The 17,737-nt window shown below is 36.1% G+C and overlaps 1 protein-coding gene across 2 annotated transcripts in view; it reads right to left on the reverse strand.

Annotated features, from left to right (window-relative positions):
• Positions 1 to 17,737, reverse strand: part of THADA (THADA armadillo repeat containing) — a 433,450-nt gene that overhangs the window by 409,637 nt on the left and 6,076 nt on the right. For both annotated transcript variants that reach the window (XM_074204775.1, XM_074204781.1), the window contains exons 2-12: positions 17,295 to 17,396; positions 16,712 to 16,806; positions 14,961 to 15,091; positions 12,888 to 13,036; positions 12,726 to 12,758; positions 12,000 to 12,048; positions 10,034 to 10,224; positions 9,252 to 9,346; positions 7,215 to 7,435; positions 4,916 to 5,607; positions 2,337 to 2,491 (exon numbers count right to left, since the gene is read on the reverse strand). In XM_074204775.1, coding sequence (XP_074060876.1) covers positions 2,337 to 2,491; positions 4,916 to 5,607; positions 7,215 to 7,435; positions 9,252 to 9,346; positions 10,034 to 10,224; positions 12,000 to 12,048; positions 12,726 to 12,758; positions 12,888 to 13,036; positions 14,961 to 15,091; positions 16,712 to 16,806; positions 17,295 to 17,370 — 1,887 coding nt within the window. In that variant the 5' untranslated portion in view covers positions 17,371 to 17,396. The remainder of the gene's footprint in view (positions 1 to 2,336; positions 2,492 to 4,915; positions 5,608 to 7,214; positions 7,436 to 9,251; positions 9,347 to 10,033; positions 10,225 to 11,999; positions 12,049 to 12,725; positions 12,759 to 12,887; positions 13,037 to 14,960; positions 15,092 to 16,711; positions 16,807 to 17,294; positions 17,397 to 17,737) is intronic.

The raw sequence follows: 17,737 nt of genomic DNA on the forward strand, positions 1-17,737 counted from the left end.
CACTCCATTATCAAATCTGTCATCATATTCTATTGATTTTGCCTTTGTAATGTATCCCTCTACACCCTCTTCTCTCTTCTGAGTCTGCTACCACCTTGGTGCAGACCCCCATCACTTGGACTACTGTAGTAGCTGCTGGAGGGTATTCCTACCTCAAATCTCTCCTCACTCCAGATCACCCTCCTCTAATATATTGGTCTGACTTTGTTACCCCTTGGCAAAGACTTCAGAGGTTCCCTTCTACCTCAAGGATCAAATTGAAAATCTCTTGTTTGGGGGAAGCTAGGTGGCATAATTGATAAAGCAATGGCCCTGGAGTTCAAGTCCAGCCTCAGATACTTAATAATTAGCTAACTGTGTGACCATGGGCAAGTCACTTTAACCCCATTGCCTTGCAAAAAACAAACAAAAAAGAATAAAAAAGAAAACCTCTTGTTTGAAGTAACAATCTACCCTTCCAAGGCTTCTTACACTTGACTCCCTTCAAGTCCTCAAGCCTGGCCTCTTTGTACATACTCCATCTTCCATCTCTGAATCTTGTCTGTCTCCTATACCTGAAGTTCTCTTCCTCCTCATCCTGGATTCCCTGGCTTCTTCCAAGTCCCAATTAAAGCCCCATTTTCTGTAGGAAGACTTTCTTGGATCCCTCTTAATGCTAGTGAATTCCTCTCATCCATCTTCAACTGATCATATACAGATCTTGTCTGATAGGGATTTGCACAATGTCTTTCCCATTAGATTATTGGTTCCTTCAGAACAGGGACTGTTTTTTGCTTAGTAGGCTCCTAATGAATGTAGTGGTTTGGTTTTTTTTTAATTTGAATTGACTTGACATTATCATCTGTATAGAAGTAATCACTAAAGCTTCAGAATGGATAAAATTACCAAAGTTAAAGTTGGTAGAGTTAGAAGGAAAAAAAGGCCTGGAATAATCCTAGACAATACCCCCCACTTAGGGTTGGAGAAAGGGAATAATAAACCCAAAAAATGAAGTCAATCAGGTAAGAAAAGAGTCAAGAAAGGGCAATACCATAGAAACAAAAGCAAGAGAGGAAGTAGAAGAGGAAGTGGTCATCAATGGGAAATGTGATAGAAGGTTCAAGAAGGACAAAGACTAATAAAAAGACAAAGCATTTAGCAATTAAAACATTATTGGTGAGCAAACAGGTTTTTTAAAAAATTCTGAAGGCACCTGTCTCCCATCAGAGGCAACTAGGCTTAAGTGACTTTCTTAGGATCATACAGCTGAAAGTGTCTGAGGCCAGATTTGAACATAGGTCCTCCTGAATCCAGGGCCAGTCCCCTATGCCACCTAGCTGCCTCATGACCAGTCAGTTTAATTTGAGAGGAGTATAAGCCCTGTACTAATGGTAGCAAACTCAATAGCAATATATTGACTTAGAAAACCACAAATCAGTATTATCTATGTTGCACTGTATTTTTCTTCTTTTGTTTAAATATTTCCCAATTACATTTTAAATCCAGAATTTTGCCAACTGTAAACCAGGATTATGATGCCGCTTTGCCTGAACTGAAATGGAAGAAATTGAGGTACTGAATGTACCTCTGTTCTTTAAAGGAATTCGGTATGGAGAAGAATGAGAGCTGTGAAATAACTTGAGTGGATAGCAGTATCATGGGAAGAGGTTGCTGCTGTTGTTGATTTGTTTGTTTAGTAGAAAGGAGTCAATAGAAAGGATGATACTGAAGAAGTGGCAGGGAAGGGAAAGGGGAGGAGAAGAAGAAAGGATAGGCTAGGATTTAAGACACAAGTGAAAGGCTTAGCTTTAACTAAAATCTCAGGAAGAGGAGGGGTAAAGACAGATCTTCTGAGACATGAAGAAAGGGAACTGAAGGAGCTCCCTGAAATAGCCTCAATCTTCTCAGGATCCTGGGAGGCAGAGTCATCAATCTTGACTGGGGGGGAACCTAGGGACTTGAGAAGGGAGGGTTTGGGAGGAAACTCTTTAAAGTATATAGTAAGAAAACTAGTCAGAGGCTAACAAAAAAGATGTCTCCAATCAGTAATGACTCCACAGAGGTTTGATAACTTGAATTTGTAGTGGATCTGGTCTGAATAATTTGATGAGCAATTTGGCAAAATTTAGCAAACCAGAAGAGAAGGTAGATGGATGGTGGGACAGAACCAAGGTCAAGTGTGACTAGCAAAAGGAGAAAGGAATGAAGAATTCCAGTGCTGTCCTCTATACCCGGCATCCTCCTTGGGCCACAAAAAGGGACCATAGTACAAAGCCCTTCACAAGTAACTTTATCAAATACATGGAGCAAGGATGTATAACTTATCTAGCTCCAAGGGTTTTTTTTAATGAACTTACCTGGCAATGCTGATGAACTAAAGCTTGTTTTATCTTTGCAGAAGATACAAGGCTGGCCCATGTAACATGAGAGGTAGACTGCAGATGTCCATGAGCCCGAGCTGCTCTCAAACAGGCCATGAGAGCTCCCAGGGAGCCTCTGCTGTTGCAGGACCCTAAAAACAGGAGAAGAGGAAAGCCATCAGTTCAGGGAACAGAGCAAAAATAGCTTAACACAGGACCACCTGCATTACAGCATCATAAAATGACAGCTGCAGTTGTAAATAATCACACTGCCCATTTTCACAAGCATATCATAGATAAACTATTTCAGCAGCAAAAAGAAATAAATCACATTTTCTAACAAGAATAATTTACTAAAAGGATGAAGGTTAGCTAACGTTAGTGCCCTCCCACTGTCCCAACCTCAAAAACCTCTGTTGTTTCCCACTTCTCCTTCCTATCTTGCAGTCAGTCTAAGACAGTCTCCTAATTTACTGAGAAGATAGCTGCTCCCCTTCAGTGGGCTTATGTCTCCTCTTGTATACCTCAAAGTCTCTCAAGAGCTTCCCCCATCTTGTCCTTGATTCCAGTCCCCCATGGAGTTCCTTGCTTCCATCTCCTCCCATGATGCTGTTCCATCAATCATCCCCTCTCATTTTGACATTTTCAACACTTTCAATAGGTCTTCCCTATCCTAAAAACACTGCCCTTCGAGCTTGCCATGTCTTCAACTTGGCATTCCAGTCCTTTCCTCCCATCATTTACAAACTTCTCAAGGGGCTATCTGCCATCGGTGCTGTCTCTTTCTTTCCAGTCCCATAGACTAAGACTTCTATCTCTACCTCAATTATTTTAAAATATTTTTAGTATAAACTTTCTTAACTTTACATTAAAAAAAACTTACTGATACAACACTGAGAACAAGTATAAGAAATTCCCCCAAAGTCAAAAGATCACAGAACTTAGAATTAATAAGGACCTTGAAAATCACAGATTATAAAATATTAGTGATGGAAATAGAAGTGGGGAAAGATTATTATAAATCATGGAGTCCCATTGCTAAACTATATAGAGAACTGAGTCAAATTTATAAAAAAAAAAAAAGTCATTCCCCAATTGACAAATGGTCAAAGGATATGAAGAGGCAATTTACAGATGAGGAAATCAAAGCAATCCACAGTCATATGAAAAATTGCTTTAAATCTTTACAGAATAGAGAAATGCAAATTAAAGTATCTCTAAGGTACCACCTCACACCTCTCAGACTGGCCAATATGACCACCAGAAAGGACAAAGATCAATGTTGGAAGGGATGTGGGAAATCTGGGACACTATTACATTGTTGGTGGAGCTGTGAACTCATCCAACCTTTCTGGAGAGCAATTTGGAATTATGCCCAAAGAGCAACAAAAAAATGTGCATATCCTTTGATCTGCAATACCACTACTGGGTCTATACCCTGAAGAGATTATGAAAAAGAATAAAAACATCACTTATACAAAAATATTCATAGCATCTCTGTTTGTGGTGGCAAAGAATTGGAAATTAAATAAATGTCCTTCAATTGGGGAATGGCTTAACAAAGTGTGGCATATGTATGTCATGGAACACTATTGTTCTATTAGAAACCAGGAGTGATGGGAATTCAGGGAAACCTGGAAGAATTTGCATGAACTGATGCTGAACGAGATGAGCAGAACCAGAAAAACATTGTACACCCTAAAAGCAACATGGGGGTGATGATCAACCTTACTGGAATTGCTCATTCCATCAGTGCAACGATCAGGGACAATTTGGGGTTATCTGCAATGGAGAATACCATCTGTTATCTTATTATACAATTTTACTATCTCTCTTACACTTTATTTTTCTTCCTTAAGAATATAATTTCTCTCTCATCACATTCAACTTAGATCAATGTATACCATGGAAACAATGTAAAGAGTAACAGACTGTCTTCTGTGGGAGGTGGGGGGAGGAAGTGAGATTAGGGAGAAAATTATAAAACTCAAAATAAATAAAAATCTTACTTAAAAAAGAAAATAAATAAATACAGTTCAGGGGATATCCAACAGAAAAAAAAAAAAAAACCTTGAGTTCCAAATTCTCTCCCTTCCTCCCTCTCATTGAGAAAGCAAGTTATCTGATATAGGTTAACAATGTATGGTCATGAAAAATATTACAACAGTTATGTTGTAAATCTTTCCTAAAAAAGAGAGACCTCACAAAAAATAAAGTTAAAAAAGTATGCTTCAATCTCTAAAGACAAAAAAAAAAAGAATTTCACCTAGGGGCAGCTAGGTGGTCCAATGGATAGACCACCACTCCTGGAGTCAGGAGGACCTGAGTTCAAATGCGGCCTCAGACACCACAATTGCCTAGCCGTGTGACATTGGGTAAGTCACTTAACCCCATTGCCTTAAATAAAAAAAAAAATTTAAAGAATTTCATCTAACAGAAGCCATAGTCATTCATAATCGAAAGATCTAGTTATTTTTTGGGACACTTTACCTGACTGGCTAGCTGCCCTTTATAGGAAAGTCAGAGAAGATCCGCACATCTCAGAGAGACATAATACAAGAATCAGATTTTCTTACCTGTGTTAATGTTAGCAGAAGTCTGAAGAATCTCTACCATGTAACTGAGGCTTTCAGGGCTGCATTTCAATAGCTTTGGCAAATAATAATCAATTATATAAGTCGTTTGTTCCAGGTTCCCTTCACGCAGTATGAGGAGGAGAGGAGAAACCCATGTCTCATGCCACTGGTCAATCCAAGGGCTACAAAGAGCCTGGGATTTCAAACGATTCTTGTGATTCTTAAACATGGTTTCTAGGAGGTCACTTGCATAAGGGGCCAGCGATTGATCCCCCATCACCTCCAGGATCTGAGAAGGGATTGTTTTATTCACTGCTAAAATATTTTCAATTCCCACACAATCTACCAGGCAGCTAAGGCAGGTGTATTTTCCCTTAACATGCCATTCCAACTTCAATAGGCTCTCTATAAGTCCTAAGTAAAAAGGATCGGAGACACAGTCAGAGCCTTCCACAGTGCACTGGTGGATCTGCAGAAGATTTTTGAATATTGTTTTTGTCTGGTGTCTCACAGCATCCAAGGGATGTTCCCAGTGGGTATAGACATACTCCAGAAGTCTCCCAACTGTGTCTGAATTCCCATTCAGACTGCTCTTTAGATCCAAAGAACCTGATTCAAGGAGATCTAAGGCTGAACTGGTCCAAATCACCAAAATTCTAGACAGAAACATTTCCAGGCTTGATTCCTTGAGTCTGAAGGAAAATTAGTTATGTTAATGATAAAAGTTCACTGTTAAATAAACCCAAATTTCTATTAAAACTTTCATGATGATTTAGAATCACAAACTACAAAAGAAAAAAATGCAATGAGACCACAACATAAAATTACTATGAATAGTACATAGGAAAAATTAAGTAAGTCCAAAAGAGGTTTCCTTCCTTAATACTTAAGAATTTCATCATTTAAAATTTTATTGTTTGTTTAGTTGTTTCAATTGTGTCTGAGTCTTCTTCACCCCATTTGGGGTTTTCTTGGCAGATACTGGAGTGGTTTGCCATTACCTTTTCCAGTGCTTTTTATAGATGAGGAAACTGAGGCAAAAATGGTTAAGTGACTTGTCCAGGGTCACATAATCTTAAGAATCTGATGAGTCTTCCTGATTCCAAGTCTAGTAATTTATCCAGTATATTACATATCTGCCCTACTTTTAAAATTAACTTGCAATTTGAAATGTTCTTTCTGATATTGAAATCTGCCATTTGTTCTGGAGCATAACCATATATTTCCCCCAAAAACCTTCTAAAACAGAACTAGAAGGTAAAGTTAAAAAGCACTGAAACACCACATATTCATATTTTATCTCTATGATGATTGATGGCAGACTGAATCTTTAGCTTGCCACTTTAAACATGCGATCACTTTCTACCTAAAAGATAACAAAGCCTAAAAATGAAAGAGTCCTGTGAATTGTGTTGCCAAGGTTTCCTTATTAATAATAAAGAACACATGAAATTCTAAATCTGGAAACAAAATATAATTTTACAGCTAAATACATAAGAAGTGGGGTCTCAATTTTAAATAATTTTAGACATTTTAATCAGACCCTTGTGGTATTGAGGCAGTCCTAGACTCTCAAAGGCACAAAGGAAACCCAAGTTTGGCAATAGACCAAATATTGAAATGGATAAAATAGCTCCAAATTAAACAGGAGAGCAAGAATAGGCTAGATTGCCTTCAGAAAACTGTACATCTTCTTTAATTATCTCCCAGAAACAAAAATCCATCTATTTAACACCAATAGTCTATGGAAACTATTATATGAAATTTTAAGTCATATAAATCTACGGTCTCTGAAGAATTAAAAATGATTATCACTAAGGGGATATGGAGAAAGGTAGATGCATATGGCGAGTATATACAGGCTGATATATATATATATATATATATATGTATGCAATAAACCAGGAACTCTCAAGAAGAAATAGAGAAAAGGACATCCTCAAAGAAATGATTTAAAAAGAGGCACAAGGGTAGAGTAATATTCTACATCAGGAGAAAGGAGGGGAGAGCCTCTATGGTACCTTGGAGGAGATATGGAATAGTCATATGAGAGGCATGGGTGGGTTGCCACCTGCATCATCATTGCTGGGTACATTTCCATCAATGGAAACAGCAGTTGCACCTGAGTATTTGAGTCATCAAAAACCTACATCAAATCTTCCAAATGCCTTAATTTCATCCTGTGACGATCCTTTTTTACGAAACCAGTCTGTTCAGTTTTCATTTTCTAACTACTTCTAATCATGGCCAAAGTTATTTTTGCAATTAAAAAGAAGGTACAGACAAAAACTGAACTCACTGAAGACTCAGGGGGAACAAAACGCTGGCAATATCCAGAAGGAGCTTCTCTCCTCTGTGACCCATTCTTCCATTCTTCCAGTCTAACATAGCCAATGCACCTTGACACAGGAAGAGCAGGGCTGACCCAGGGATGTCCCCCACAAACAGGCTCCCACAGCCGGTCATAAACCACTCGGGCACCTGGGAACTTCCCACTGAATGAAGAATCAACTGATTCACCTGGAAAAAGTTAAAGTAAATTAACATACAAATCACCAAAAGATTCTTCACAAAAAAAGTCATCAAAACAGTATTGCCTAAAAACAATCCACAAAGAATGAAGCAAAACATAAGAATAAAGCAGAACAGTAATGAAAACTTTTACAGGATTTTTCTTTTAAAAATATTACACTGCTAGAGGGCAGGAGTCATGTTGGTTTTCAAATACACAACAGCACAGTGCCACCTGCAGGCAGGTGTACATCATTCCCCATATGTGAATCCAAGGATGACTAAAAGATCTGTTCAAAGCAGATTATATATTGACCATTCATAGAAATTTATAGACATCAGTTACATACTAAAATTGAATATATATACTGAAATCTATAAAATGCAATTTTATGTAAATTCAAACAATTCTGAATAAGTACTTTCTAACAGAAATTTTAAAAATTCAGAATCCCAACAACACCACAGCAACAATTAGAAACATCAGTAAGAATGTGGGAGCTCTGTCCAATAACTCAGTTCACAATTCATCTATGACTTAAAAAATATGACTGGAACATATATTAAGTGACTTGCCCAGGGGCATACTGCTAAGAAATATCGGAACAGGATTTGAACCCAAACCTTTCCCCAACATTCTATTCGCTATTACATGCCATTTATATTGAAAAAAAATTAAATGGAAGCTATTACAAGCACTAATTAAGTAAATCAAACTCTTTTGGAGGACTACATGTCTTATTTTAGAAGTTCTGCCCATCATCTGCAAAAAGGGGTTCCTCACTACCTATAAGTGCCTCCCCTCATGCATCTAAACTTTGTTCTGTAGATCCTCCATGCTGATGATAAATATTTTGCAGATCATACATGCCCTTGTTTTGTTTTGGGTTTTGTTTACCTACTTGATATTAATAATCAGAGGATCTTTTTATTTCAAAGAATCTTGCATGACAGAAGATACCTAACTAAAGGAAAGTCTTTAAGGCAATGTTTTCCTTTGCCAAATCAAATGCTATTTTTTGCTTTAATCATAAATAACGATCATGATGAGACATTATATTCTATTATTTTGTCTAGGTTATGTCATAAGTATTTGGTTATAAAAAAAACACCATACACCATCAATGCATGTGTCTTATAAAGACAGTGGGAAAGGATTTGAACTGAACCTTTAATTGAATAGAAGAGGAAGCCGAATTATCTTTGGGAAGCTGCCCAATGCTTTTAATGATCTCAAACATCTCCCTAAAACAAAGGGATATCTTTTAAATGTCAATATTCATAGTTTATACCCCAAAAGGAAATGGAGAGGAGCACAGGGGGTGTGAGTAACCTTCAACATATTACCAATAAGGAATTCTGCAGAACAGAGAGATTATCAGAAAATGAGGTACCTACATCAGTAGGCTCACAGATACAGAAAAATATTCAAGTAAGGTCCCAAATGAAATATCCAAATTGTCTTGAATTCAAATGCTTTCTTTTGAAAGGAAATGTTGAGTCTATTAAGGTAGATAAAATATTTTGGAAGCAAACAAAAAGATTTATTTCAAAAACACAATAACATATGCCTTGCCTTTAACAAACACAATGTTGAAAAAACAATTGGGGTTATGCAGGTTAATCCTCAATATTTAGCACAGAGGCATAGATAAATTACTACTATGCTGAGGAAATCTTAATTTCTACTTACTCTTAAGACTATAAATGAATATATATAACACCATAAGAAATTTGGTATAATAAAACTTTAAATAACATCTATACAAAATATATTACATTTAACAATATTTAACTGGTAAAACTTAAAGAAAGATTGACTTACCAAATCAGGTATCATTTCAGTTGTATCACACATAGTCTTAATGAGTAGAATAACAGCTAACCCAGATGTACTCTGAATATTCTGTAAGAGGTCATCTATTTGGTAAAAAGAAAACACTGATGAAAAAATATAAAAAGTCTTCATATAGAATTCCTTTATTATCAATTTTGCTCCATACTACAGCAAGAAAATGTAGGTAAGCTATTTTGCCAGTTCAGAAACTCTAGGAACTATAGGAACTACACTTGTGATTTCACTAGTAGAGGAAACTTCCTAATGGAGAACCTGCCTCTATGAGAGCAGCAGCATCTTCTCTGCCATCCAGAGCCTAGAAGAGTTTTCTAAGTGTTTACTGCTTATGACCACTTACTGACTTAAAAAACCACAAATTCATATTATCTATTTTGTCTTGAATTTTTATTTGTTTTGTTAAACATTTTCAATTATAGGTTGATCTCTGGAGGTTTGTTGGTCTCTAGTGCCTAGGAGCCAGGGGCTTGGCACTTCTGAGAGATTAAGCGATCTATCCAGTCACACAGCCAGAATGTGACAGCGGGGGCCCCAAAACCAGTTTTTCCAAGCTCTAAGGTCAGTTCTCTGGCCACTAAGTTGCAGTGTCTGCAAATTACCACTTCTCAATTGGTACATTTTGAAAGAAAACAGTACATATGGCAAAGAATCATACTTTCCCTCTTTAAAATAATTAATCACCTATTTCAACAAAGTGTTGGAGACAATATGATTAGCATGTAATTATAGTCATCCTCTATTGTTGTACTTACTATTCCTTAGGAACTTGGAGAAAATGCTCAGAAGGTCACACATGCTCTGCCAAACTGGAGAGTTGGGCATCTTCCAAAGCCCTCCCTGACCGATTTCTTGTACTTTCTGTACTAGCATCACAGAGAATCTAATGGTTAACAGCAAGTTGTGCATCAACTCTGTTTGAGCAATATGGTTTCCAATAAACTTCCTAAAGGTGAAGAAAAGCAACACCACAAAGAAAAATTAAATAAAAGTTTCCCTTTTTTCCCCTTGGTAAGAAAAGCACTCACACACTGACAAAATGAAAATATAGTCATATCTTTTTGTCTATAGGAAGACAATTTCTTCTAAATAAAAAATGTTCATGTTAACATTAGCTATGCACTGATTTGCTTATTTTCTACTTACTCTATGAATCAAAGACTCATGGCTTCTTGCACAAACCCCTAACAAAATCACATAACCATGTACCAACCAACAATATCCTCATGGGGATGTGAGTCCAATGATAAATCCTACTACTGCTTATTACCACTTACTGACTAAGAAAATCACAAATTCATGTCTTATTTTAGAAGTTCTGCCCATCATCTGCATGATCTTCCACAAGATAAGATTAAAAAAATCTGAAAAACAAATCACATTGAAGGGGTAGCATCACCCTTTCTATTTAAATTCGGGTAAAATCTAGTTAAATATTAATTAGTTTGTGAACTCCTTGAGGGTAGGGACTGAATTTATTTGTATTTGTATCACTTAGATTGAGTAACAAAGAGGAGCCACTTCATAAATGTTTACTGACTAGCAAAAGGAAAGGTTATGTCAGGAAAGTACAATAGATGGTAAAGAAAGTAAGTGTATGTCTGTATAAGTATATGTGTATATTCATGTATATATGAGTGTACATTTCTATGCCCTGGGAAATCTTTATTTTTTAGCATCAGAGTGACCAATTCCTTCTTTCTTCATTCCCTCCCAACTATCTCTCTCCTCAGAAGTGCCAACTACTTTCCCTGGAAAAAAAAGGGATGTACCCTTCTTTATCATCTGCCTTGATAGGCACAGCTTAGCAATGCCTTGGTCCTCCTTGAAAAGTCTGTTTTTGAATGTTTTAGTCAATTAACATAAACCAAAAAGAACTTGCTACCAAACCAGAGTAGTTCTAACTTCAATCTACCAGAATTTTTCCAGATTATTTACAATAACTTTTCTTCTCATAAAGAGATATTTTTTGTGGCATTTTCATGAATTAAAAGTAAACTCTGTTGCAAATTGAAAAATTGTATTTAACTACAAATAAAAAATCCTAGGAAACAAACTACCAAGTGGTACAATCATTCCCTCTAGAAATAATCGTATTTAGATCAAGTGAATGAGTAATTATAAATCACTTAGAATAGGGCTGGGATATAATGTGCTACATGGATGTTAAGTTATCATCATCATCATCATCATCATCATCATCATCATCATCATCATCATCATCATTATTATATCTTCCCAGAGAAAGAGGATGCCCCACATGTGGCAAAATGTCAACTCTGAGAGTCACCTCAGGGTGGCAAAAAGTGCTTTACCTCTTTAGTTGGCATAAATGAAAATAAAAGACCAGTCAGAAGGGCCCAACCCTTCCTGTCACTCTCAATAAGCAACTGAGACTAGTGGGATGGGACCTATTACTGCTTTTACATCCCAAATACTGAGTAAACTGCCTGCTCCACAGTAGAGCCTTAATAAACGTTGATGGGATGAAAAATTGTGGGAAAATGTAGGTTATATAATTATATTATTTAATATTGAAAAATATGCCATAGTGGAAGATTGTCTCTGCTCCTGTTTCTGCCTCTTTTTATGCATGTGTACATGTGTGTGTGTGTTTGTGTGTATGTATCTATCTCTTTTTCTCTTTCATACACCACCTATATGTATACAAAGACACATACACATGCACACATACACACCCCCACACACAATCTATTTTACCTATTTTCTTCTGGGATTTCTATTAGAACCTTCTGCAGAAACTGAAGAACTGAAACAAAAAACATGTAATTAAAGAACAGCATTATCCATTCTTCCCAATGATAAGATTAAAAAAACCTGAAAAACAAATTACAAAAACAAATCTATTGATTAAGGCAGGGCTGCCCAATCTTTTTTTGTTGTTGTTTGTTTGCTTGTTTTTAGGCTTTTTTGCAAAGCAATGGGGTTGCAAGGCAATAGGGTTAAGTGGCTTGCCCAAGGCCACACAGTTAGGTAATTATTAAATGTCTGAGGCTGGATTTGAACTCAGGTATTCCTGACTCCAGGGCTGGTGCTCTATCTACTGCCTGCCCAAATCTTTTAAAAGTTTTTATTGAAACAATAAATGGTATATATTTGATTTTAATGAGTGCTCTGCAGTAGCTCAGTTTTGTTTACTAAAACATTTAGTAAACCCATAAAAATCACACTGCGGACTGCCCACCTGCAGACCACATTTTGGACAGTCCTGGACTAAGATATCAATTTTAGTATATTAAAAACATTATATTCTACCTACATTTGCACAACTTGGTTTTTATCTCAAAGTATACAGTTTTCAGAAAGGAATAAAAGGAGTCCCCTAGGGTATCCATTCCCCTTCTTCTTCCTAATTTAATCAATTTATTTTTTATATTTTTATAATTTATTTTTATCGCTATTAAAAACTCAGTAATTGATTCTTACCCTCTTTAAACAGGTTCATAACAATCGTCCTACCTGTAGGAAAAAAAACCCCAAAAACTAATATTAGCATAGTTTTAAATTTCCACAGTGAGTTTTAGGATACAAATTAAGAACGTAGCTGAAGCTGGTAGCAGAATACGAACATACCGAACGCCCTCTTACCCAGGTTAAAGTTCTCCATACAGGAGGCAAGATTGTCGATTACTTTCCGATAAGAATACAGGTTTGAACTTTTCAGTTCTTCTTGAAGACAACAGGTGAAGCTGCGTACAGCATCAGCGAAAAATGGTTCAGGAAGTCCATTTAGTGAACTAGAAAAGAAAAAAAGAAAAAGCAGAGTCTAAAAACCAAGGACCAGATGAGTCTTTTAAACTGGAATGTGTATGACTGGGTTGACCACATTACCTCCACCTCCACCTCTCAATGAACTCCATTTCTTCTAGGATGAAAGACAGACTCCATAACTTGTTTAAAGCTCCTCACAACCTGGCCCTTTCCTCCTTTTCCAACCTTACATGTCAATCTCCTCCAGGAGCTCTTTAGTTAGTCCAGTCATATTAGCCTGCATGTTCTTCATATGCAATACTCAATCGACCTGCTCCACACCTCTGAACTTGAGGGTCCCAGGGTCCTGTGCCTGGAATGTTCTCTCCTCATCTCTACCTTCTAGAAAACCTGCTTTACTTCAAGATTCAACTCAAGCAGGACTTTCTGCACAAGGCTCTTTCGGGTCCCACCCCTCCCCTAACTATCTTAGGCTCATTTTACAGATATTTTAAATACATTTTAATAGGCATCTATTCAAATTTAAAATGCATTTTTAAAATACATCTATTCAAATATATGTGTGTATATGCACACATATTCATACACACACACACACACACACACACACACACACACGTATGTAGCAGACAAGCTCCCTGTGGGTAGAAATTATTTCCCTTTTGACTTTGTATTGCCTAAAATTGTAGACACCAAGTAGGTACCTATAAATGCTTATGGACTGGAGGGAAATTATACAGAAATGGAAAATTCTGTAGAGATAATCTACATGGATTTAGTCATACAGTGACATGTCTCTAATGTAATTTGAGAGTCAGGGAAAAGGGTATCCCCACCCCCACAATGTTATCCCTACCCAAGTATTACTGATATCTAAAATTCAATTTTTAGAGGGCCATTCCTTAGATCAAGGGCAGGGAACCTCTGGCCTGTGGGCTGTATTGGTCTGGCATTGCCAAGGTAATGATAGGTAGGACTCAAAATTCAAAAGAACTTTTTAGGGGTGAATTAAATGTTTGACCTGCAAATGATGTTATAAATATCCAAATGGCCACTGGTAGAAAAAATTTCCCTACCTCCACCTTACATTTACTTGCCCTGAGATACTATTTTTACAAAACAAATAATTTCTAAGAAGTCTAAAATTTTTCTGTTGATAGAATGGAGACAAGTAATATTGTACTCCAGTAGAAGACACTGAAAAAAAAAAAGAAGAGAAAGGACCCAGAGCAAGCTGAGAAGTTAGAATAGAAACTTTACCTACTTTATCATTTTCCCAAGGTCCAGTCCTTATAGTCACCTAAGTGAGACTCATAATGCCACCATATCCATATTGGGTTAAATAAACCATCATTTTCAGTCCTGGACCAATTAGCCTAAGTATGCTTTAGTTCAGACAATTAAAATCAAACCACACTTAGGGGGAAAAAAGGAAAATGGAGTGATATTAGTTGTCTTTTTCTTGATCCAGTATAGATATATTCCAAGATCCAAAGGCTCCCACCATTTTGGGGAGAATGATAGGTGAGAGCATATAATAAATAGGATTCCACAGACAAAGAACAGATCTCAAACCTCTAACTTAACTTCCTTGCTGATTCTGGAAAATGTCTAGCTCCAAAAGGAATTTCCATAGGAAGTATCAAAATGTTGCAAGGTCTAAGCTCAGAAAGCAAACACATTGATGGTGCTGAGAATCACTAATGCTATGGGTGTTTCCACTGCCTTTTGGAGGTTTCCTAGCCAGAACCCCTGAAAGATCAATGCAGCACAACATAGCCTTACAAACACTTGGCCATAGGTTTGAAAAGTCCCCAAAACCAGCACATGAAATGTAAGTAGAATTAGTAATTTAGTTTCATTTTATCTAGCCAATAAATTACTTTTAAATATCAGATTAATTGTTCTTTTTTAGGTTTTTCCACTATTATTAGTCTCTGTTTTTTTTACCTTGCCAACACTTTCTTCAAAGGGTTCTTTGAGCCCACAGAAAAATAAATATTTGCTAAAATATCCAAGCAACTCTGAAACATAGGATCACATGCCTGATTCCCATCTATTTTCTCCAGCAAAGGCACAATCTGAAAGAAAGAGAAAAAAATCAAGACCAAGTAAAATAATCTAATTTATCATAATGAGAAATTTTGAAATAACAGAAATTACAGGTATTAAATAGTTTCCCTTCCATTAAGAATGCTGAGTAAAACACCTGTATGGTGCTAGAATATAATACGATCGTGGGATTATAAGATTTAGAACTGGAAAGATGGGACCTTAGAAAACATCAATTTTTTTCCTTTAAAAAATAAATTTCTGTTAACACCCACAAGATGAAAACATTTCACTTAAACCAGAAACATCAAAATACATTATTGTGACAATGAAAAAGATTCAAGAGACAAAGTTTCTGAGTTTTTAATCATTTTATTAATAAGGCCAGCACATTTATTAATAAAAGGATAGTTACTTGGTCATCTCTCTTACAGCAGAGACAATCATGGTGGGACACTAGAAGACTAGATGTTCAATGAGGGGCTGAAAGTGATATTATGTCAAAAATATCTCTTTTATCAGACCACATGCAGCCTTTGGCTATCTAGACAAAAGGATCTGTCTCCATCCAAGATTCAGCAGAACACAATGGGCTTGTTCACCTTAGATTAAAATCCTTGTAAGGCTGGATAGAGTCTGCCCAAGTTTAGGGAGGGTTCATCCAATCTCATTATCAGTAATGTCCTTCAAGAGACTAAACTTTTTAAAATCAAGAATTTGAAAGAAGGAGAAAGCCCTGAATCTTCCCAAGATATTGATTATTAATAATCATTTCTCACATTTAAATTCAAATGATAAAAGCTTAGAGACACAAATAAGATGTTAAGCTTAATATCTTAAATAATATAAAATACAATTCTTTGAAACAGCATATCAAGAGAATGATAATTCAAATTGGTTTTTCCCCAATTCAAAAAAAAATGGCATTTCTCCAAAATTCTGAGAAGCAGTCTAATTATCCTCTCTCATTTATAGGTCCATCTTCAGTTGAACTATAAATATAATATCTATCTCTTATCATTTAGGAAATTAATGAAGCAACAACTGAAAGGACCCTGGTGTTCAGAAAAGTTCCACAGTGGCTAAAGTGTACTAATAAACTAAGTACATAGTGTACTAAGGAATACACAATGGCTGTAGAAGATTGTGAACTTTGTGAGATGGAGCAATTATGATAGATGCAGCTCCTCTCAACACTACAATGATCAAAGACCACCCTTAGAAGCTTGTCATGGAAAATGACATCCACAAACCACAAACAAAATGGAGTCTGAAGGCAGAACAAAACATACTAAGTTCATGTTTTTAAAATTTTCTTTTTTTTCCTTCTTTCTCAATATTTTTTCCCCTTAGTTAAAATTCCTCTTTCACAACATGACTAATATGAAAATATGTTAAACACAATTTTACATATACAACTTTTACCACATTGTTTGCTGCCATGGGGAGGGAGGAGAAGGGAGAGTGGTACAAAAATGTGGAACTCATAAACCTGAAAATGGATGAATGTTGAAAATTCCCTTTGTATGTAATTAGAAAAATTAAATTCAAAAAAATTAGAAGCTTGTGAACCAAAGAGGTTAATTTTTTTTAAATCATATGATGTGATATTCTAAGAGGAGCAACCCTGGATGCCAGTTCAGCCTTACCTGTTTGATACAATGGATCTGGACTAGTCCATCAGTCAGTTGTACACAGCGTAACAACAAGGAAGCAAGATTTTCCCCTTCAGCATCTGCAAATGCTAAATAATATAGAAAAGATTTTTTCCTATGACTTCAACAAATTGTGTTCCTAATTTACATTTTAAAGAACTGAATATTTATAAACTAAAAATGTAGGCCTTAATAATCTGCATACAATATTTGAGGGCAAAGTCCATCTGTCAATAACATATGGAGAAAAAGAATAGAACAATACAATTCAACACAATAATAATTCACATTTATATAGCACTTAGAAATTTAGGAAACGTTTTTCTTCCAAAACAATCTATGAAGTCAGTGACACAATTAACATATTACATGTGGAGAAACTGAGGCTCAGGGGAATAAAGAAACACACAGATGGTTTATTTGCAAAGCCAGTGGTCTTTCCATTATACCAAGAGGCATCTTTACTCAGAATACCCATGTTTGAAACACTTTCTATAGATTCTTTACACATATTAAAAAATACTTACAAACTAAGACAAAAATACGTCGAACAATCATTAATCATGAAAACACTCACATCTCAATGTTTCAAGTTCCTGGTGACCAACAATCAATGCAGCAACCTGGATATCTTTTTTCTTCTTTAAAACCATTTTGGACAAATTAAAAAAAGTATATGCTGTAAGAAAGAAGAGAGTTTTAAAATTTGTTTCATTGTTAATGTTAAGATCTGCTAGAGAAGTAGTTCAGAAATAATTTATTAATGATTTGATTGTTGGTTTAAATTCAATTTAGCACTTCTATTAAAGTCAGTCTTTCTGTTTCAACATATGGCAATACATATGATTTCACCTTATTTAAAATTATACAATCTATAAATTTAGAATCAAGTTCTCCTCGAGTCTTCTGTCCGGCTCAACATCCCCCATTCCTTCAACCAGACCTGAGATGACAAGGCTCGTCTCCATCCTAGCTGCTCTCCTCTGGAAACCTTCCACAATATCCCTCCTAATCTGTGAT

The sequence above is a fragment of the Macrotis lagotis genome, chromosome 1, assembly GCF_037893015.1.
Source record: "Macrotis lagotis isolate mMagLag1 chromosome 1, bilby.v1.9.chrom.fasta, whole genome shotgun sequence".
Taxonomy (NCBI): Eukaryota; Metazoa; Chordata; class Mammalia; order Peramelemorphia; family Peramelidae; genus Macrotis; species Macrotis lagotis.